General features: G+C 40.6%; 1 protein-coding gene across 1 annotated transcript in view; it reads left to right on the top strand.

The window, feature by feature from the left end:
* Positions 1-24,146, top strand: part of sorcs3a (sortilin related VPS10 domain containing receptor 3a) — a 225,355-nt gene that overhangs the window by 171,663 nt on the left and 29,546 nt on the right. The window contains exons 11-18 of the mRNA XM_051386085.1: positions 2,432-2,534; positions 4,660-4,736; positions 6,358-6,449; positions 7,671-7,778; positions 9,813-9,930; positions 10,020-10,153; positions 13,945-14,058; positions 15,566-15,737. Coding sequence (XP_051242045.1) covers positions 2,432-2,534; positions 4,660-4,736; positions 6,358-6,449; positions 7,671-7,778; positions 9,813-9,930; positions 10,020-10,153; positions 13,945-14,058; positions 15,566-15,737 — 918 coding nt within the window. The remainder of the gene's footprint in view (positions 1-2,431; positions 2,535-4,659; positions 4,737-6,357; positions 6,450-7,670; positions 7,779-9,812; positions 9,931-10,019; positions 10,154-13,944; positions 14,059-15,565; positions 15,738-24,146) is intronic.

Here is a 24,146-nt window from a genome sequence, read left to right as displayed (position 1 = left end):
GTACGACCCGACTGAAGGAGTGGGTGGTGAAACTTATGCAGGTACACTTATGAGGCTACCCAGTCTGACCTACAGTCATGGTCTTGCTCAAGAGCACCTCAGTGATAGAGATGAGGAAGGGGAAAATGCTGCTCTTTTATTTTCTCCACCCAGATCTACTCTGCCAGTTTTGGATTTGAACCTTTCAGTCACAAGCCCACTGCTAGCTCTTTAGTTCATCAGGGACATCCTTGTACCGCTGACCTTCTGGAAACTTAATTAGGGACCGAGCCAGTATCAACTGGTAGGTCCCTATTGTATTTGCTAAAGTTATTATTATTTTTAGCCCCGTTCACTGCATTTTTGACCCCGTGAACATATACCAAAAGTCAATTTTATTTGGGAACGTTGTCAGGCCTGGTAAAAAAATTGGATATTCTATGCGTCGCTTTCGGGTCGGCCACAAGCTGGTGCTACTTCTGGTGCGTTTACGCTAATAACTCCCGCATCGTTTGTCGCACATTCAAAAACCTTGTATCCATGCGTTCAGTGAATGGAGCTGTATCTCCCCATATAGGCCGCGGTATGATGATTGCCCATGGCTCCCTGAGGCTCACTTAAAAAGGAGAAAAAAACACGCCACTGGGTGGCGCTCTGGTGGCAGGGTAACTCACTCTGCAGAGACTGTAATAGTTATAAATATAAAATTCACAGGGCACGTGTAGACTGTTGCCTGTAGCTTACATACCAAAAATTGTGTTTGTCATGTTTGTAGCGCCCCCTACAGTATTTCAAAAAAGCAGCCCCGGCGCCCCATTTCACCGATATGTATGAAACTCGGTAGGCACGTGTAACTTGCCAAGACCTACAGAAAAGCCTCTTGGACCCATACCCCAAAGCCCACGGGAAGTAGGCCATTTTGATTTCAAAATTGGTCAGTACAATCAAAACAAACTGTAGATGAAAAGTTGCGCTATTTGTGACTGTACATCAAACCACGTGCCAGTGACGACTTGTCGAATTCAGCCGATTCGCCATAAAATAGTGCTCATAACTTCAGTGTGCAATGTCCAATCTCCAATAAACTTCATACATTCTGTAACAGTCTCGCCCTGAACACGTCCTCATAACTTCAGCGTGCATGGTCCAATCTAAATGAAACTTCACGTGTTTGATAACAGTCCCACCCTGAACACGTCTACATGACAATATTCAGACATAGTGATAGTGCCACCTGCTGGCAACAGGAAGTAAGCGCTGCGTGGCGATTTTGAGCTGATTTACGTGAAATTTCATGTTGTGGTCCGCATGTGTTACGGCGGCACGTGAAGCGGCCGCAGCACCCCCCGAGTTGCGTGGAGTGCGAGGTCCCGCCCAATGCTGCTTGCAGCTTTAATTACCATTTACAACTGCAGACTGGGTTTACTTTACAATTTTCACCTCTTGGAATGATATTTTTTATGAATGGCTTATATTAATAAAGCCATTACAGTCAAACCTTCCTGTAAGATGCCTTATTAGAAAGCGGTACTGAATTGACAATGCAATAATCCACCTTCACCTTGACAACATGGCAGAAACAAGTTGGTTTAAGATAAAATGGAAAAACATAATTAAATAAATTCTGCAATTCAGTTGCCATTCACTGCAGTGGAGTCATACTGTGGCAAAAGCTAATATTAGTCTTTAATATTTTTCTTTTACAATGACATAAAATTGCAAATTGTGCTTTAAAACCGAGGCAGATAAGGTGCTGCAGTGGCAGATCCAGACACACTGCATGTGTTGACGCTGTCCTCATTAGAGAGCCTCCCTGCAACTAAAGCTAACAGGATGACTGTAAGGAGGAATCATGTGTGAGACATTAGGGGGACTCCGTGCTGTTCAAGAGGTGATTTCGGGGCTGTGCGGTGTGGCTTACAGGTTCCCTGTGATTGTGCATTCATGTGACATTTTAATTACTGCCGTAGATTCCTTTTGATTACCCTGTTCAGTCCCACTGCCCTTGATGTCCTTACACCAGTGACATGCTGTCTGCTGCAAAGATGAAAGCAGGCATGCTTTTTTTTTTTCCTGCCCTGTGAACAAATGTAATTGTCTTCTGTTGTGTGCATGCCCCGGAGACTCGGCTTCATACTTTAATGCAAATTCCATCGCTCTTTGTATTAATGACGGATTAAATGCAATTAGCAAAACTTATGAAGGCACAGTTGGCTGTCTTTGGGAGACTAATGAATCTGGCTTGTTTTGTTGATGTTTTTTGCTTTTGTTCTGCAATTCTGTTCTGACCTTATCATTTACATACTTTGATTGGTGTTGTATTTACTGTAAATATGATCTAGTATGCTCTTGCTAAATAATTTCTGGCTTAATGAATATGCTGTATTTTGACATTTTGTCCACCCATTTCTTTTCTCTTTAAATCAACATGTTTATTCTTCTTCCTCTGCAGCCCTTTTGTTCACTCCATCTCCAGCTGCAAATGTCAGAGAACCCTTACCTGTCAGGAACAATCTCCACCAAGAGCTCTGTGCCAGGGATAATAGTTGCCACAGGTAAGACTAAGAGTCAAGCAAGCTGTGCATAGTAAAACTACTTTAAGTCCCCCTGCTCAAAACTGTGTGTGCTGTTTGAATAACGTCTGTGCAGAGTTTGACACTAGAATCATCTACTGAAAGTGGAAAGTTTCTCTGTGCTCATTGAAAATCTGATTTTAAGGGGCCGGGACTAACAGCATGATTTGTGAGTCAGTCCTGGTCCAGTATGCAACTTGTACAGTGTGATCCACCAGTGCACATCCACTGAGAATGGACTTTACAGTGAAGGAGGAGACATCTTGTGTCCAGCAGGAAAACTTTAGAAATCAACAACATTTGCATATTCAGAGATTGTGGAATATTTAATGAGCTAGAAGAATCATTTAAAGGTCGAAATTATACTTTTTTGGTGGGGCAAAGACATACATTATTATTCCAAGTAGACTATTTATGTCCTAAAACATATCTGGAGGGGATCTTTAAAGCTGCAGTAGGTTATTTTCTATAAAAATAAGTTTTTGTCATATTTGCTGAAACTTTCACTTTATCCTGACAGTAGTTCATGAGACAGATAATCTGTGAAGAAATCAGGTTCCTCTGGCTTCTCATAGTGCTCATAATGGTGTTTACAAGAATACACTGGTCCTGAACAAAAACAACCAATCAGAGCTGAGAAAGATATAAAGACGTTTTGAGTTAGAGGCTTGAAGATAGTTGATAGTTAAGTCTCATTCCCAGGGTCCCAAACCATCTGTATTTGACAGCCTGGGAATAAGACTCAACAATCTTACTTGGCTCTGATTGGTTGTTTTCATTCATACACTGAAATCCCTTTTGGGGCACTAGGAGGAGCCAGAAGAACTTCACTTTTTCACAGATTATCTGTCTCATGTACTACTGTCAGGATATAGTGAAAGTGAAGAGTTTCAGCAAATAATGACAAAAAATTTTTTTTATAAAGGTAACCTACTGCAGCTTTAAATAGTAATAAGAGGATAATGGTATCATATTTCCATTGGAGCAAGTCATTTTAATATCCATTTTGTGATGGAGCCTTTTTTCTTTTGAAAAAAATCAGATTTTCTCACCTCAGCGTCGTACTTTGAAGAAAGAAAAAAAAAACAGCATTTCAAATTATGAAAGCAATAAATTTTGGATGATAAGTTGAACTGTGATCCTCCCAGTCAGCTACTAGACTAGTTATGTGACCCCTCCATGCCCCCTCACGGAAGTGTCTGTATTTAAGCTCCACTGGACACAGTACACTGCAGGATCTCCACTTCTTCCACAGACAAATGCTGTGGATCACATGTCCACCTGTTTCTGATGACACACCACCTGGCACAATTATGCACGTGTGAGAACAGGCGACGGTTTGTGCAGCCTCGGCGAGTGTTAAGAGTCGAAGCAAAGAAAGAGAGATGAGTTAAGACAAAATAGATGTGTGAGCACCGGCGGCAGTGTCAGCAGAAAAAGTCTGCCTTTTTCCATGTGTGTACGTTCACGCGCGAGTGTGTGTTTGTCTTTGGATCTGTCTGTTTTGTCTTTGGTGTGTGCGAATGCTGAATAAACATACATCTCCGCTGCCATACTTGCACAGTGTGTCTTTGTGTGTGTGTGTCGCTGGCCGAGCCTTTGCTTTGGCACCGCGATTCACTTTGCCCGCTGCGCCTTTTAAGACGTCAGCTGGTGCAGGGATCATCTCACCAACATGACAAACACCATCCAGATCAAACACATGCCTATTTGCTGAGCCGCGGCCAAGACAGTAGAGCAGATCAACAAAGGAAGCTAGTTCACTCGCTGCACACTCGCAGGAAGAAAGCTTTGGAGGCATTGTGCTGTAGCACTGCAAACTGCCAGAGCGAAGGAGGCACCCGCCCTCATCCACGTCTCATATTATTCTGCCTGAACAACGCAGGCATCCATAGGTATTAACCCAGGGTCCTTTCTGTATTATTCACATGAATCGAGAGACAGCAAGCTGATCTGGGAATCAAGCCAGAGGAATAAATTAATTACAGACGTGGTGTGATTGGCAGCATGTATTTAAAACACATATGGCCCTTTATCAGTTTGTTATCTGTGTGATCTCGCCGCAGCTTCTGTTGTGTCAAGTATTCTGTTGGCGTTTCCACTGCAGGAAACATTGGAGCGGAGCTGTCTTACAACAATGTTGGCATGTTCATATCGTCTGACGCTGGCAATAGCTGGAGACAGGTGAGCTTCACACCAGGATTCACAGCCAGATCCAGCCGACTGACACACTCCCACAACAGTTTGAAACACTGCCATAACAGCTACCTGTCTTACAAATATATGCTGTATTAGAGTGTCTTTTTATACAATCCAATTGACACTGCTAAGCCCCACCCCCTTCTCGAACATTGAAAATATTGCAATTTATAGTGAATAAACAATGGACACAAAAATGTGTGTTGCACCAGGAATGGAAGGGTAATTTGGAGGGACAGCTAGTGCCACAGTTTTTATCTCCCACCACAAGTAATCCTTGACAATACAGCTATAATGTAATTACACATTTTTTCAAATGTAATCTAGTATTTGAGTTACTTATTTTTTGTGATTACGTAATCGCAATTACATGTAATCCATTACTATCCAGAGGTTTGTCTGGGATTGCCGGACTTCTCCACATCCAATAGAGAGCAGAATAGCATCCACGACTAACTGTGAGACTATTACAAAGTAGATGTGCTAGTCGTGATTTAATTATTTTAATGTAACCTGTTAACTCCACAAAGTAATGAATTCTCCTTACACTAATATATTAGAATAATATATTATTTTGACAATAAATAGTAGGGTAAACAGGTGTTACCAATACGGTTCTATTCTATTCAGGTCAAACAGAGTCAGGGTGCTGCTGTTGTACATGCTGGCTCACTGGAAAGGCTCTGCTACACTAAATGCAACAGAAGCTTAATTAGTATAATTAGTAACACCTGTGTTTACCCTACTATTTCCTGTCAAAATGGCTGCTGTGAAAAAGGTCTATTGTTGCCAACTATTTTTAATGGACTGAAAAGTCCCTAAATGTCGCTAGATGATATCACACACTCATTTTTATATCTGGTATGTCATTATGTAACAGACTACATACACAAGCATAAAAACTGAAAATCATAACAGACTCGAATGAGATTTGTCATGAACTATTGTTAATTTTAAGCTACTGTCATCTCATGAATAACTGTTAATAAAGGCTGTTGTGTAGACTGGAACTGAAGTATCATAGACACACAGGATCCACACTCTGACTGGAATAGACTCTTGTAAAATGGTAAATAGTCCAGTTAAACCATTTAGAACAAAAACAAAGGAGAGGGATTTCCCAGTACAACCAACAGGGACCAGTGATCTGCAGGTCATTCATGTTTCCGTCTGGCTGCTGATTGGTCGACCGAAACTGCTGCTGCTCTCCTCCACTCACAGTGAGCCCAGAGAGCCACATGAGAGCACAATCACTCAGAAATATTGGCCACTCTCTTCAAGGGAGAGGATTTGCCAAAAAAAATACATTGGTTGCTAGGCACTTTTTTTGAAAAAAGAAAAGAAATCAAAGAAGAGTCATTAATGGAGTCGCTAAATCTAGCAAGAAAGTCACTACAGATAAGGTGATACACCACCCTCCATACTCCTTGTATATTCTAGCCTCTTTAGATTGTTGAGAAATCTTTATGGTTGTAAAAAGGATGATATTGGTGGGGTTTAACAAATGGCCAATTGCTTATCTCAGGGTATCTTTTAAATGATCAAAATAATATTTTATTGTTGCATTCTTCTAGTATTATAAGCATGGATTTTTTTATCTGTTCAGATTTTTGAAGAGGAGCACAACGTGTGGTTTCTGGACAAAGGAGGGGCCCTGGTCGCTGTGAAGCAGCCGTCAGTGCCAACCAGGCACTTGTGGTACGTCAATTTAGAGAACTTTTTTTGGACACCCTCCCTTTTTAAATTGCTTTCTCCAATTTCCTACAGCCATTTTTAGGTTAATTCAACCTTATGATCCAAAAGAGGAGCATGTATATATTATATGTGACACTTGATCCATTTAGCCATGCACTTTGACTGTGGCTCTCGCAACAAAAGTCTAATCGGAGAGATTTTTTTTTTCCAAGCCACTTATCATTAACAGCCAGCAGTCCTCCCCTCCCTTTTAGTGTTTTCATTAACACATTGCCTTCCTCTTGCCAAATCGGGTGCCTACGCCTTGCCTCAGTGCAGGCTAATCCAAGTGAGACCAGATCTGTTCTCCAGTCGCTTTTGCAACAATTCTGAAATTAGTTTTAGAGCCAGTGAAGTGTAGCCTGCTGGGTTTTTGTCTCCCACCCAATTTAAGTGTGATGGTAGAGGGGAGAAAAAAATGACAGATAGAAAGAAGGCTGTGTATCTCCACAGCCACAGTATGGCAGACATGGAACAGTATTGCTTTCTCAGCCAGTGTTCAGTTAAACACTTCCCCGGCCTGAATCTCATAATAGGTGCATGTCAACACTTTTTCTGTTGTCAGTGCTTTTAGCCAAATGAAGGCAGCGGGGGGAGTTTTCATAGGCAACATGGGGGGATTTTCTTTCTTTCTTACTTCCGAGCACAGGCCTCAGCAGTGTTTCAACCCATGTCACACTCAGGTACTCCTAGTTGTTCTCACTTCTGCACCGTTGTTGATAAGCTGTCAGAATCAATAGAGCCAGGCCCCAAATGATGAAAGCTGTCCAATTTTTTGCACTGTCTCCTTCTCCCTCTCCAGTTTTGTAGCCGAACATGAAACAGTTCTATTCTGGTCTTGTTTTTTTCACCCCTGTGCAGACGTTAACCAAGGACCCGTGATGTCGCTCTTCTCCTTTTTGACATGTGCCCTGAAAGCAGTTTTTGCGTGCCTTTGCTTTGATAAACAGACAGACTGTCTCTTAAATATCCCTTTAATGCTCAGGCGTTTGATATTTACCCAAAGCTACAGTAGCTAATTGCACAGAGACTCGGAGACTCGTCTGTTGAGACAAGCCAGTCATCCTGATCCCCACCTAAACCCCCTACCCCCCTTACGACCAGGCTCTAATAGAGAGCGTCTGTTTTCGTGCCATCGCTGTTGCTGGATTTGTGGAGGGAATTCATTGTGACACTCACACACAGGGTCAGCTTTGATGAGGGGAGGCAGTGGACCCAACACAGCTTCTCCTCGGTGCCCCTGTTCGTGGACGGAGTCTTGGTGGAGGCTGGGACCGAGAACCAGATCATGACGTAAGTCCAGGAGAAGAACAACATGTTAAAAGGTGTTGATATCTCTGTCCTGTTAGGGGGTGTTGTGGGCCGAGTGGAAGGTGAATGGTATTTGCTCTATTCTCTCCAGCCTTCTGGGTTATTTTTTTCGCAGCAGAAAGGCTAGACAGATGGAGGACCTTTAAGGATGGCGTCCATTCAAAGCTCTGTGGTATTTAGTCTTTATTAAGCCACATTTCTGAGGGGCACTAATGGGTCATGCTGCTAGTCAGACCTTTGTGGATATTATGTCACCTGACAAATGGGTTTGGTCATTGAGAAATCATTTACTAATGGGGCTGCTGACGTTCAACCTTAAAGCCCCTGAAAACGTGACTTCAGCTCTCTCCAGAATTAAAACTATAATATGTAACATTTCTGCATTAAATTGTCTATAAACACTAGGCCTACTAATAGTGATATTCTGGCCCCATTTCCAATCCGGCCCCTACATCCTCCCCCTACCCACTCTCACTACATTCACATGGAGGGTCCGCAACATTAAGTATCAGTCCAAACCAGTTAGCCTCAAGTGGGAGTGGGTTATAAGGCTCTCCAGCACTGAGTCTGCATCAGTGCAAGCTTAGAAACCACACTCCTCTCAACTGCAACCGCTTACATCCCTCTACGCATCCATAGGATGACTGATAAGTTGACACTTGATTGAGACTATTTAGGGTAGAATGGCAAATGAAATGCATGCCAAAAAAGAATCTGAGAAAGAAATTGGTATTCAATGTAAATATTGCTGTTTAGGATTTTGACGAATGTTCAGGTTTCCATCAGAGATAGGTGAGGGAGTTCCAAAGCTTGCCAATGTATTTATACCCTCTCCTGAAAGAAAACTTCCAGAGCCGCCAATGTGAATGCACACAGAGTTACACTCACAGTCACAGAGTGGGAGAGGTAGTGGCGAGATTGGAATCGGGCCTTTGAGTGCGCTCACTTTTGGTTTCACCTTCCAGTTCAGTGTTTTAGATCAATGGTTTCCAACCTTTTTGGCTTATTACCCCCTGAAAATTAAGCTTTTGAACAGTAGGGTGATGCAGTATTTGCTTCTCAGATTGTTTCAGTTGAAGGCCAGAAGATGTGAACGTATCCAGTATTTCACAAGACAATACTAAAACAATTTGACTTTTCTTGTTCTTGATCCCCAGGTTGCCACTGTTGGAGGAAGTACTCAAATCTAGCTAGATCTTTTGAGATTTCGTTTGTGGTGCTAAACCAAAGTCCAAAGTTCCAATGTTGAATTCCCAGGATGAATACCCAAAAAGGTGCTGCACACAGATTTCCTGGACAAAGTTGACAAACCAATTTATTCTGGCCACATGCTGGGTATTCAACATCGGAAGTACTAATACATCCAAAAATACTCTAAAGTAAAAGTACTACATTCAAATCCTACTTAAATGAATGTACAGAAGTATTATCAGCACAATGTACTTATAATATCAAAAGGGGTTTGAAGGAAAATTACCCCTGTTAGTGATATACTATTTTATATTGCATTGTTAATGCTGATGAATCAATGTCAGAGCAGCATGTTGCTCTTGTAACTTGTTGTTGTTGTCTACAGTACTTTATATACTGTACAGTTAACTAGTTTAGTGAAGTAGAGGAGAGGAAAGAAAATCTGATACACAAATTTCGATTGATCTTTCAGACTTTTCTCTAATCTTTGCTTTATTTGTGAGATATTGGATAATTTGACCTCCCCGCCCCTTAAACCTTTATGAAAATTGGAACTATTGGTTTAGATAATCTGGCTAAACTGTTAACAAGTATTTGTTATTTTGCCATGTTGGCACATGTCAGTTATTACTTTTGGTATCAAAATGTTATTTTTACCACTAGAAATCATTACAAAAACTAGACCCAAGTTGTAATAAGCCTGAATTATCCTTTAATGTACAGAGGAACTGTGTCGCTCAACATTATATGAATCGTTGTCATAGACTTGCTGCTTGTAATTTACAGTAATTGAAACATTTTCAAGTTTGTCATTTGCTTCGGCAGCTTTTTCGGACACTTCAGCCACCGTTCTGAATGGCAGCTCATCAAGATAGACTACAAGTCAATTTACAGCAGGAAATGCACAGAGGAAGACTATCAAACCTGGCACTTGCACAACCAGGTAAGGGAAATAAATGTGTACCATGTTAAAGTTCATTCCATAAAAAGAAATGTGTTTCACAGTAGTTATGGTGCTTATTGTGCCAACAGGGTGAACCGTGTGTGATGGGACAAAAACAAATTTACATGAAGCGCAGGCCTGGAAACTACTGCATGCTGGGGAAGGACTACTCCAGAATGCTCTCGGCTGAGTCCTGTATTTGCAGAGCTCATGATTTTGAATGGTAAGATGATGCGTGCCTTTGTACAATAGCTCCTTTCTTCAGAAGTATCGAGGGGGATTATGTTTCTCTCTATTGTCTGAGAAAGGAGAGCTTCATTAACAATGTTTGTTCTCACACTGCCACACATGTTGAAGCCCTCCTTTCACAGGAGGGCTTAAGCCACATTTCCACTGCAGGAACTTTCCCCAAGGACTAGGAACTTTTTCATGTCAAGGACCCCCACAGTAGACCCCACCGTAGACCCCGGACCCCCCAATTTGACGATTTTGTCTTAAAGGACCAGTGTGTAGGACTTAATGTCATCTAGCAGTAAAGTTGCAGATAACTGAATACCACACGCATCTGTATTTGATGAGCTGGGAATAAGAATGGGCTATGAAGTTTGTAGGAGAAAATACGGTGGCTGCACAACTTGCAAAAAACGCAAACGCCCTATTTAGAGCCAGTGTTTAGTTTGTCCATTCTGGGCTGCTATAGAAACATGGTGGTTCAACATGGTGGACTTAATGGAAGGTGACCCCTGGCAAATGTGGATAAAAACGGCTCATTCTAAGGTAACAAAAACACAACAGTTCCTATAGACAGTATATTATACACTTATATTACACACTGAAGCTTTAAGGAATCCCCTCCAAGTATTTTTATTTTATTTTTAGGTTTGAAGATAATATAGTTGTCATAGTTTATCAGTGATCAAACTAGAATAATCAAAAACAGCCAAGCTAAGGACACCTGTTGGACCCCAGTTTGAAAACCACTGTAATAACAGACTAATTGGGCTGATCTTCGCAGGTTTGTGGGCTGCGATGGAAACACAGAAAACCGCAGGCTGAAGGAACCTTTTAGTTCCTTGAAAAGTAGTTCCTGGGACTAAAGGTTCCAGAAACTACTTCTACTTTGGTTGCAAATGTGTCCTTTTATACACTGGGTAGCTGCTAAATGTGAGTATTTGTGACAGTATGAATGGGACTCAGCTACTCCCAAATCAAACTCTCTTTTTGGAAAACTCAATACACCCAGCTTCCATTAAATACTCACTTCAGTCCACTCGAATATGCTCTCTAGATTGAGCTAACCTACCAAACAAGTCCTAGTTCACATTACTTCAACAATGTAACTTTATAAGCTGAATACAGGCAAACAAAATGCACAGACTGTAAAAGAACACTGATGTTTTGAGGCTGTACTGTTAGACGACTGTGCTCTTCCATACACTCTCTTTTCTTATTGGTTTTCTAATAACCACATTTGTTACTAAACCCGCTGAGTGGATACAGACATGTTTTGAAGAAAATTAGCTTGATGGATGTGTGCTCTTGTAGAAACACTGCAGAGGTGCGTTTAAAGCAGAGCAATGAACCGGCTCGCTGTACAGCCGCACAGACAAAATTACAAGCTAGAGATGGTCATGTCCGTTAAAAAGAAACCTCAGAGGGGAAGAGAAATTTTGTAAAGGTGGGTGATTTATTCCTTCGTGGGGTGCATCATCTCGAATGAATTAACAGCAACTGAAGCATGCAGCCCGGATGAGAGAGGACTTCCATACAAACACCATTTCCACTCTTCATCCAGGAGGCCAATTTTAAGCCCTTTAAGTGGGATCCATTGTATATGCTATTCATGTGTCTCATTAATTTACTCCATTTGCTGTGTGTTTTCCAATAATCTGATAAGTGTGGGATCATTTTACACTATTTGCAACTAATGTCTGTCTCTGTCGTGTCTGTCGGGCGAGCTCGCTACGCTTGTAATTCTGTTGAGACGATGTGGGGGGGTGTAAATAGTTTCAATTTGTATGCAAATCCTAAATGGTTGTATTTTTTTTTATCTTGTAATGACAGGGAACAGAAAAAAGCCATCCCAACATACAACAGTTATGTAAATAGTGTTTGTAGAAGGTCAGAGAGTGAGTGCTAATTGGTTCCCATTGAACTACTGTAAAGTTTGTTTTCTCTCCGTGTCGGAGTCTGATTTCTGCCTGTCTATCATGCTCCGTCTCTCTCTGCAGGGAATTATTTGGTGCATGCTTCAAATTCTAAAATGAGGATTTAAAAACAACATCAATGCAGAAAAAGAGCTCAAATCCTTTAATTTAATATGAGGTGTGAAGAGGCTGTCTGCCACATGAGCAGCTGGAGGACATGCTTGTGAGCCTTGTGTGAAATAATGGTGCTACGCAAGCTGGAGACCTGCTGTGTGTACAGTGCAAGAGGCTGATTCACCAGAGATTAAAGTTGGATATCAAATCTCCATACTTTTTGAGTGCCGACCAGAATGTAGTGCACAACTGTCAAGTACTGAAAGTTGACATTGGATGCTTTGATTAGATATTTCCTGATCTAAAGAAGGAAATTGGAAAGCTCGGCACATTTTACCCCCTACCACCTAACATGTTCGATGAGGTTTTATCAAATTAAGTTGAGCATTAGCTTGATGTCATTTAGGCACAAGCCAATCACCTCTCTGCCAACTGCTTAGTGGAAAGTCAGTCGCCTTTACAAAGCCCATCTGCAGCTTCGGTTACTGTGTTGCATAACAGGTTTTCTAAACCAACACAAAAAAAAACATTAGTTTAAACACGGCCTAGACATTAAGTGCCAAAAACTGCAGTTCCTCGAACAACCACTTGAGGCTGGCTCCAAAAGTAAGTTAATCTCCGTAAGGCTCTATATTAAAAAGGTTTACAGCCTGGTACAAAAAATTGTTTTGGTCCGTATAACTAAATTCCCAATCTGCCCAGCCCTTCTGGACAGTGTATCAGCTGATTGCTTGGCAACAATGTGGTCAAGACTATAGAACATCAATGCACCTAGCTGTTTTTGCCAATTTTAAATTTTAAAAATTGTCACTGTCGTTTGTGTAAGGATGTTAAGTGTTACAAGTGCTGACATGTGAAGATGAGACAAGATCAATACTACTAAGACTGGTGTTATTGGCAAGAAAGCGAATAAGTGTATTTCCCAATACTGATACTGAGTCCTTTAGCACATTAAACACTGTATTTGTTAAATGAAAACAAAGTCTTTGTCAAAAAACACATTTCCTCTCCTCAAACTAACATACTTAACAGCAGGTTCATTTCGGTATCAAACAAACAACAACCAACATGTACCCTTACCAAAGCTGTTGTTTCGATCAATTTTTTAAGAACTAATATTTAAAGGTTTTCTCAGTACCTTAGGGTGTAAAGATTTTTACTATCATGAGAAGGTTGAACCATGATCCTAGCTTTAGCGTGGTTGTACACAACCTTACTCTCAAGCTTCTGGCTGTTTTGTCTCAAAGACACCATACTAACCTTTTACCTCTTTGGCCATGTGCATCTGTGCAACCAATCTACCTTGACAGCTTGTTAATGAACAGTTCACATTGTCGTAATCGCAGAATCAAACTGGACTAGTCACTGGCTTGTAGGTTTTGTTTATTTGTTCTGGCTCGGTGATTAATTGATTAATCAATGTCATGACTGTTATTAGAATGGGCACTTGCTTACCTTGCTTTGTTGGATGGAAATCATGTTCTGATTGGAAACGCTGACAGGCAAGTGAGAGCTAGTCATCCTTGCGTATGGTAACAAACCCTGCTTCACACTGCTGTGGCACATTTGTCAACAGTGACCTTAATCAATACATAATAATGATGCGTCTCTGTGTTCCAGACAGGCCCCTGGTCACCAGTAATAAAGAGAGAGATAACTCAGGGATGTGGAACACACAATGTATGACAATATGTCCCTTTTCACATGCTGATATTGATCATGTGCCGTGTGGATGTGCTCTGTTGTCCGACAGTGATTATGGATATGAGCGGCGTGGTGACGGGAACTGCCGGCCTGCCTTCTGGTTCAATCCCTCCACTGTCTCCAGAAGCTGCAGCCAGGGTCAAAACTACCTGAACAGCACAGGGTAAGGACTGTGTGATTTACTAGAAATACATATTTATACTGTATAATGTTATATACACATGATATTTTTTTCTTTGCACAAATGCGTCGGCTTTGAAGGCTTCCTCTTGGATGCTCGAGCAGCTTTAGAGCAGATACCGATCGCAGATTTAATATGATTAGAATTGCAAAACTGAATGAGATGCTGTGCGGCAAGAAGCGGCTGCTCACAATCTGGTTTCAATATGTTGGCATACAAAACTCTGGTACATGCATAAAAACTTTTCCTGCAAAAGCCCTTTTTTTTTTAGGAAAGAGGTTGTAAGTTAAAGGGGATATACAGCCTAATGTCATCTCAAGTCCCACAGTGGTTAACATCTGGACCCTGTGTGGAGCTAGACCATTGACAGTATATATAATGGGCAGAGCTTCCGGGTCTGTGAAGTGAAGCCAACATGAAAGTGTCTTAAAGCTGCATTCTTTCTAATAGCCAGCAGGGGGCAGCTCCATTGGCTGCAAAAAAGAAGTCAGATAGTATTCAGTCTTTTGGAGTAAGATCCTTCTTCTGATGTCTTCTACTTGAGGTCACCAATGCACTAATAAGAATCATAAAGTCATAACATGTCCCGCAACAAAACCAGTAGTTTGAGAGTCAGAGTATGTGAATCAAGACTGAGAATAGGTCAATAGGCAAAATGAGTGAAAATGTCAGTGGAGCATGGGTGCGCAGGGTCATTGAACTACCAAACCATTTCTATAATAAGTGGTTCAAATGAGCTCCCCCTCAGCCGGAAGCATTAAAAGCATTAAAATGCTGCTTACATTTTAATGCATCAATAATCTTCTGCACACAATATAAAAAATATAATCTTTCAGGACTGTAAACATTCTGTCCCGATAATGAATACTTTTACTCTTAATACTTAAAGTACATTTTTGAATGCAGGACTTAAATACTGAACATTTCCAAATGGACGCATCCCTATTCTCTGTTCACTTTGTGATCACTCAAACTTATCAGGATCCAGATTTACTGCTACATCCCTAAAGTTAAAATGACGCCGCAGTACACCATGTCAGTTTAGACACATCTTTTGCATCTGTGGTTTAATAATTGACTTTAATACGATTTTGTCTTTCTCGTGCCAGCAAGTTGCGTCTTCTGTGTTCGTTTTGAGGCTCCCCAGGGGACAGACACCTTACAAAGCTTAATCACAGTGGGAGTGTTTTATTCACTGCCGCTGTGATTAGGTTTTCTAAGGTGTCTCAGCCTCTGACACAGCTTGTGTTGTCAGTTGTCATCCAGTCTGTTTTTGCTGTCGGAAGGCACAACAGCTGTACTGACACAACACTCTGCTGAGTTCAACGGAATTGTTGCTAAACCACAAGCCTGTGTCGCATCTAGGGGATTGATTTAAAAACTAAAGGAATGTGTAGACTTCAGCAGATTGAACAAGAAAGGGACGAAATAAGATCAAGTTAAAGAAACACTCTAAATTTAATTTTCTTCTTTTTAAATATTTCCCAAGGTACCGTAAAGTGGTGCTGAACAACTGCACTAAAGGAGTTAAAGAAATGTACACGGCCAGAAAGCAGCAGTGCCCCAACAGACCTCCCAAAGGACTCTTGTTGACCACCAAGGACGGCAAACTCACCGCCAACCTGGGCAGCAACGTGACCTTCCTGGTGAATCTGGATGAGGTGAGAACGCAACCAACATTGCTTTGTCTCATTCTGTTCATTTTTACTTATTGTTTTATTACTTATTACTTATTCATTGATTGTTGGCCACCAACAGCGTATACGTTATTTAGGCTAATGAGTTCGCAGCAGTTTTGTACGTTTACATCCAGCAGACAAGGCACACAATTAGCAGTCATTTGGAGACATGTTATGTCCAATATTCACTCTCCTTTTAGCCATGTATTGGTCTCCTGAGGGAAATATCTGTCTCTTTTGCTAGTAAATACATGACTTTGCTCACCAGCTAATTGCTAACCATGAGATTTAAAACATTAAAATAGCATGTAATGATACATGAAGTCATGGTGTCCCATGTCCAAATGATGTCACACTCCCTCTGTCTGTGTTGCTATCCCAGCCTTTCTGTGGTTTCTTTTCAAGCTGGTCTGGCCTCTGTTTACAATTGAGGAGAGTGATTGAAACTGCTGTTTTTCTAATCTCGGTAGTGAATTCAGGATTTATTTCGACCTGTTGGAACAGTTGGACAGTTTCCGTCCACTTTGAATAAAGTTACGATGTTACGTAGTAAAATTACTGTTTTTGTCTATGGAGTTGGAGTATGGAGTTAAACAAAAGGTTTGCGTCTGGAAAAGAGGTTAGTAAGAGCGATGAGAGTGAACCAAAGCAGAGTTTCAAACAGTATAACTAAAATAATGATGGACATAGAACTGGGTTTAAAGGGTTTAAATTTTGTCTATAAAACATTGTAAAATATAGTTTATAGGACCCTCAAGCATGGTGCATGGTGGAGCCTGGTGATTCCAAGGAAAGCCTCGTTCTCAACACCCTCTAAAGTTTAATAGAGTCAAATGGCTCCAAATCGCCCACGCAATGCAAGAGTTCGGAGCCAGAGGCACAAGTAAAAGAACTCACCGGAGACCATGTTAGTGAGCGAGAGGAACCATGTTCAGAGCCAGGCCTGCCAGGCTACCTCGTCACTAGGAAACTGCCTCACACGTTAGTCAGGGAGAATATGGTCCGTTGATATTAACTGCAGGCTTTGGGGCATTAGCAACAGGAGTGTTTTCCTGCCACTGCAACAGCTCACGGTGAGTATGTGTCCCCCCGGGTCTTGTCCAAGCCCAGTTGTCATATAACTGTGATGAGCTGAGGAATGGGAACCTGTTTCTTTCATTATGAGGGGGATTGTCTGATGGGGAGGGGAGGTGGGGGTGCGAAAGAGGAAAGGGAGGTGGGGTATCAGAGCGATGTGATGAAAGAAGAGGAGGATGGGGCGGAGAAGAATCCTTGTGGCATCAGCCCTATTTCAGAAAATTCTCAAGATGAATTCAAAGTTTAATTTATATTCATGAAGCCTGCAATGGCTGTATTTCTTCGGGAGAGCAAATGCCCTTAAATATTTAATGGGGAGAGGACTCACATCCACGTTTAAAAATAAGGAAGAAATCTAAAAAAAGATGGACACATGTTTTGGGATATGATAAGATCAGGTCCTGGTCAGACCTGCTTTTGTGTTGGTTTAGAAAACCTGTTATGCAACACAGTAACCGCAGCTGCAGATGGGCTTTGTAAAGGCGACTGACTTTCCACTAAGCAGTTGGCAGAGAGGTGATTGGCTTGTGCCTAAATAACATCAAGCAAATCTCAAACAATTCATGAAGAATTTAACTTTAGTTCCATATACGGCATCAAAGGAAGGAGACAGAGGGTGTTTGAGACACTTGCAAATTGACTTTATTTTCTCTCTGCCAGTTAAAATGCTTGCATGTATCAGTGTGGTGGTGGAAAGAGAGTTTATATAGAAATATAGCTTTGATGACATTTTCCATGCACAAGCTTGGTTTTTAGCTAATCTTGCTTAAATGGCATGAGCTCATCCTTCGCTCAAAATACAAGTAACTGCACATGAATGCATATAGCTGCATGGTGACATTATACAAATAACTGCAGGTCAACATTTCACTGCCGTACCTTTCCCCACTAACTTTCTATCTGTAACACTATCGTCAAGACTCAAGAGGCTTACAGGAACTGACACTTGAGTCTAGTGCTGAATCGAAACTAAGCACATAGCCCAAACAATATACTAACAATTACACAGATAATGGCATGCTGCATGTGAAAAAATGTGTTGCTAGGACCCTCGCCACTACTGTGGACACAGAGGTCAAGGCTTTGGGAACGTAAGTGACCTGAAGAGGCATTCGCTTTCCCCACAAATGGGACATGACATGTTTTTATAGGCAGATATATTTTTATACAAGGAACTTCCAGGAGTCTGCTTTGGTTGCTTGTCAAATGCTCCCAGCCAAGAAATAGAGGATGCAGGGTAATATATTTTTTAGTACAACTCAGAAATTAGCATCGCCCTGGTTCCTTTGACAAAAAGCCAATGGGATTTTGCTATTGGACCTTGATTATTAGAGAAAATAAGCTCTGTGGTGAAGAGAGGTTTATGATATTTGCATGTTTTGTTCAGCAAGATAATCTTCACAAACAGATTTTTTATGTGTAAATGCGTAAAAGTAAAAAGAAGTAAAAATATTTAATACACCCATGTTTGGACCCCTGGACAAAATACACTGGATAACTAGACACAAGTGTAACTAATCAGTGTGGGGCAGACAGTCAAAACTGGCGGGAAAAAAGACATGGACAGGAAGTGATTGACTGACAAAAGGAGAGACGAGTATTTCAAAATAAAACAGGAAATATCTGAAACAAAAAACCATGACAACTTCACACTCTTTATATTAGTAGCCACCGTAATACACACAACACAACGATACACATTTTTGGAACATATACACTCGATGATTAAGTTTGTTGTGGAAACTGATTGCCTTAAACCATTTCAGTTTCTTAACTCAAACAATTTAAGCTTGAAAGATATTTGATTTGAGTAGAAGTATCTCAGATATTTACTTATATTGTTATGGTAACTTTGGTAAATTAAGTTGATTGTACCAATTCCATCCAGTTTATTGAAGGTACACTGATATGCAGCATTTCTCCAAACTTATTTAAAATTTGTGAACAGAATTGATCTGAATAAAGAAACGTAAATGCATCTTCTTTACACAAATGTTACCACCAAGTTTACTTTCTTTCACTAAAGCAAATCATTACAATACCTGTCCAAACAGCTGATGTAAGTAACCAGTTATTTTTCTGTGTTTATTTCTGTGACTAACATCAAATCTTTACACTTATTCATTAAGAATTATTTGGATGCGTACTTGAGCTTATGATGATTAATAAACTGAAATTAAAAAAAACATTTAAAAAGCCTAAAATACACATTCTTTTTGTCATGATATAGTCTAGATGTATAGAAATATACTTCAAGAAATCAGTCAATAATATTTATTATTTATTATTATTATTATTATTATTATTATTCATTTATGAGTTTAGGTATGATTCGTTTGAATGAATTTGGATTTGGGAATTCATTTATGTTAGATTAGCTGTCACGGTTTTACAGTGTAATACATGAAGTGCCATTTGTCTTTTGCAAAGGTCTCCTGTATGTTACCAAACTAAATCCTCGGGGAAAAGAACCCTGCACACTTTATGCACGTCACATAGACTGATTTATTTTTAAATCAACAAGTACAACTGATGGAATGAGATGGTGACACAGAGTGAGCACTGACTTCCTGCCCATGGATAAACTGGCTTCCCTCTTGGTTCGGTGGTGTCTGTAATCAGATTTGGCTTCACTCTCGCTGGCAATGCTGAACCAACTAAAGCATCGCCAGCTCAGCGCTCAAGTTGGAGAGTAGACACTGGTGGGAGCGCGCTTCATTTTTGTACTTCCATCAGAGAGACGCTTTCCCACTCAGAAATTCAGGAGATTTTTCAGCAGTTATTTTAGGTTTTATTATAGCTTTTTAATGATCCCCTTAAGGTGCAAAAACTTGAAAGGATTTATTTATAACTATTAAATTGTCTTATTTTAGTCACTTAGTGTTCAGCTTGATATAGATTTGTGGTCCCCATTCCCTGCTCCCATTTGTGTGGCCATCGCTACATTACATACCAGTTCAATAAATGACTTACAAGTTCAGAAGACTCTGAAGTGGTTCCATCTTGGTTAATAGAAGCTCCCTGTGATCTGCCTAACAGTTGTTTTGTCAGTTTGAATTTTTATCAGCCACTTCTCCGTTTCACACTCTGGTCACATTTGGGAGAAAATGTTCCACAGTTGTTCCTGCTCATGTTATCTTTTTGTGAAACTTATTTCTGCCCCAGTGGGAAAGCTAGATAGAATCTCCTGCCAACGAACATTATGATCAAACATGACAGGCGCGTCTACTGAGGATTGCCAGCTAAAATATTTATTGCGGCGTTTGTTTTCAAACTCGGTGCAGACATAATGTTACATGTTAGGCGGATTTAGTTGATTAGGAGAAACAAAATGTGAACAGCTTGTTTTTTGTTGTTGGAAGAGGTTTAACATTTATGTCAAGTTTTCATTCTAGTTAGATTTTTTTAAAAATCTGTCTAATTAATCCTTTATGGGAAGTGAGTGTGTGTCAAAATGTATTATTCAAAACATTGATCTTTTTTACTTCGTGTGGCCAGAACCAGCTGTAAACATTTATGTGCCATAACTTTACAAAGCTGTTATGGTGAACATGTTAGTAAGCAGTTATGTTCTATGAAATCAAATCAGCAGACACAAAAGTCAAAAAAATCTTTTGTCCTCACATCAAAAAAGGGCTACCACTCTTTAAAACACCAAGTATTTCTGTATGTGGGCTCACACTCACTGCAAGAGAAAACAAAGCTAGACACCTCTTAACCTTCAACCCCAAGGGAGCAACACGGGGTTCGAACCCTGGCTCGTCCTGCTCTCATCACTGTATGAATGTGTGTGAATGGGTGAATGTGGCATGTTGTGTAAAAGCAATTTGAGTGTATACAAGTACCATACATCATATACTTAATTATTATCTGCACTGCTGTACACATACATAACAGGGTAAAATGGAGGAAAGTTGTCCTTTCATTTACAAAAAACAATACATTTGTGTTTATGAAAAGATTTGTATTTTAAATAATTTAACAGAATTTTCTTCTATAAGTTAGTTTTTATCTATATTGGTGCAATGAATGTATGGTGCATTGTCCCTGTAAACAAAATAAAAACATGATCATTTTCTATAACCCATGCGATAAGAATTTTCTTGCTTGGACTGTTTTGTATTGCATAAAGCATTTTGAGATAGAAAGAAAAACCAAGCACCACACCTGCTTCCTAGGGAGTTTAATAACATTTCTTCCCAGAAGGTTTGAAATGTATAAGTCAGGAGGTAGAGCGGGTCTTCCACTAATCAGAAGGTTGGCAGTTGTTTTAAGAAACATCGTTTCAAAAATAGGTTAAATGAATTGAAACAATAAAAGTAAATCTTATAATAATTTCACAGGCATGAAAACCAAAACAATGACCAAAAGAGGCTAAACGTTAATATAAAAAATACTGATTTGTCCAGCTTAAAAAAAAGATTAAATCTATTTTATAGATATTGTTGGAATAGATACCCTGTCATGATAACCTCATGAAAAGTTCTTAATACACTGTTTTTTGACAAAATGTTACCGCTACCCTCACAGACTCTGCTCTGTGTCCTGTGGAAATTTTCCAGAATTACACACAGAAGCAGTGCCTTTTGTTGTCGCCCATCACGATGACATTGTGGTTTTGGGTTTGACATGCACCTGAACAAACGCTGGCCCTGTGCATCCAAAACCTTGTCAACCTGTACAGCAGTGCTTTCATTGGGAACCAGCACCGATGTACCAGCCTCAAGGCTCCAGCCATGATGTGTTTGGATCTGCTCAGCCCTGGGAGATACACGCACACAAAGAGTGACATTTAGAGAGACGGGCCAGCATCAGTCTCATCCAGATTAGTGAATCCCATTGTGGCTGATATAGAGAGCAAGCGTGAACACAGAATGGACAGCAGACACACAGAGGAGCTGAGTGACATCGGCGCCACCAAGCCCGAGTCTTGTTTGCATGCCAGCTCATTACAGCTCGTAACAATGCCTGCACTGTCAAACCCTGTTCTTTAGCTGTTCTCTATTCTCTCCAACCACTTATCGAAGATATCATTTTCCAGGCAAAGGGACATGAAATAGCCCCAGAAGCCTCGACCAAACCTCCCGAGTTTTCACACTCGGAGGCGCACAAAGAAGGGACTCAGGTGGCGAGGGATGGAAGGAGCAAAAGAGCAGGAAAGAGGAAATTAACAATAGGTGCATTTATTTTGTCTTTGTGTCGTTTTGGCGAAGCCGGCATGCTAATGTAGTGTTACAAATGAAGATCCCAGTAGCATTGCGCCACAATGTGCCATGGGGAGGCTGGGAGTTTGTCTCCGCAGGCCTGCGGGGGATGAGAGCAGATTTGGTCGCTGTGGCAGCTGGAGCCACCAACGCCCGCGCTGTGTGCTGATCCTAGGATAGCGCCAGATGTGATTCCCAGAGGAAACAGCGTAGGCAGCTGAAGACTCACACACCATGCAAAAGCAAACATGGTGGGGTGGGGCACGTTCGCAGACGCACATGGGCACACTGTAACTCAAAAGTCTCTTTCTGCCACATACATTTATATATAAAGCAACCCTATAACCTGTTCAATTATTAATTAATGAAATAACTTCGGCATTAAGAATTTAGGGGCACAGCACACCGACTGACAAGCGCCTAGATCATTCGAAATCAAAGCTGACTGTAATAATTATTTTATTCATGAATTCTGCACAGATCAGCTGTCTCCTGACTCCTCGAACAAAGTTCTGCAATTTTTCACAATTGAATTCTTTCATGATTACCAAACTGTTTGTTTTGCAAATTAGTATTTGCCAAATTTGTGCAAAACAAACTGACGCCTGTTCTGTGAAACAAGTTGTTTTCTGCTCAACTAGTCGGACAAAACTTTTAAAGCCACCAGTGGTAATTCCACACAAGAGGCATTGGTACTTTTAGTCTGGAAGAGAAATAATTGAAAGAACTGTAATTATCTAACTATGTAATTATATCCAAGTACTATAATTATATAGTGTAACTATAAACTTTGATGAAAATTAACAAGCGCCAAAGAGCAAGCAAATGCCGGCGTATCGCTGCAATGAAGAGAGATCATACTGGCTGACTGTAAAACTGCATTTATTCACTTCACATGTAACAAGTACTGCAGGGGTGAACATTGTGGTGGACTATGTGCAAGTCACTTCTAAGACATGGCTTTCATTTGTGGTTTGGTGAACTGTGAAATGTTACCACCCTCTTAATTCTGTGTGATCCATTGCTGCCAGTTCAACCTTAAATCTTTGTCTCTCACCTCACTCGCTCTCTTTGGTGTATGGTTTTTGTGTATCGACCTGAAAGGAACTGGTGCAGGTATAATGTGTGGTCTGGTAAATCTATTCTATGAACAGTATTGGGTAAAATTGCTTCTGTCCCTTAATCACTCACCAAGAGCTTTGGGAATTTTGTTGTGATGGTTGAAGCCCACATTGACTGATTTTGCAATGTTTTGGGGAGCAAAGCAATTTCTTACACAAATTGTGATAATATTTATTTATACCTTGTATTGTACATTTGGTGTAGAAAGTAGCATTTCGGGTAGCTTGGTGAGAATTCCTGGAAGAGGCAATGGTCTTTGCAGTCATCCAGGAGGTTTGTTTGAATTGAACATTGAATAGACCTTGCTGTGGTCTTAACAAGCCCCATGAATCAAAGCTTGTTTCGAAATATTTGGTTAGAGGTGGTTTGATTTAAGCAAATGAAAATTGTTGTTGGTGGAGCTCTGAAGCAGCAGTTCACAGCCTTGGAGTCTGTGCTAAAAGACAAATAGGCATCAACGTATTTGCAGGGAAGGTGGTTTGTTGAGGTCAGTGTCAGATTTGATTTGACTGAGGTTCATACAGTAACAGTGCCTCTTAAATATTTTATAGAGGGTAGTGGTTGGTAATATTCGGAAGCTGCCTTCAGATTGGATTTTTACCAAAATATCTTGAGGACTGGAGAAAATATCAAGCTCTTGCAACTGAGTTGGAAATGAATGCATTTGTGCTGTTGTCTGTTTATGCCTGTTTTCAAGCACAAGAGCTCTCAAAGTTCCTTTCAAAGTATGAAAACCTTTTCATATGTTCAGCTTCATATGATTAAAATAGTTTCATCCAGCATGGATTTATAGGCTCATCAAAATGCTATTTTAACGTAAGAAAGTTTTTTTTTGCATATCCAGCAACTTTAGAATTCATTTGGAGTCATGCCTGTATCCACCTGGCTAATTCACTCCCTTTTAGCTCAGTTTTTGGTCTCCACCAGCTCCTGAGGGGACTTTTCTGCCCACAAGCATAAAGCATATTTCAAGTGCTGTATATTAAAG

Source organism: Dicentrarchus labrax, unplaced genomic scaffold (assembly GCF_905237075.1).
Source record: "Dicentrarchus labrax unplaced genomic scaffold, dlabrax2021, whole genome shotgun sequence".
Classification (NCBI taxonomy): Eukaryota; Metazoa; Chordata; class Actinopteri; family Moronidae; genus Dicentrarchus; species Dicentrarchus labrax.
The sequence above is the reverse complement of the archived record's forward strand: the minus strand, read 5'-3'. Positions and strand labels throughout refer to the sequence as shown.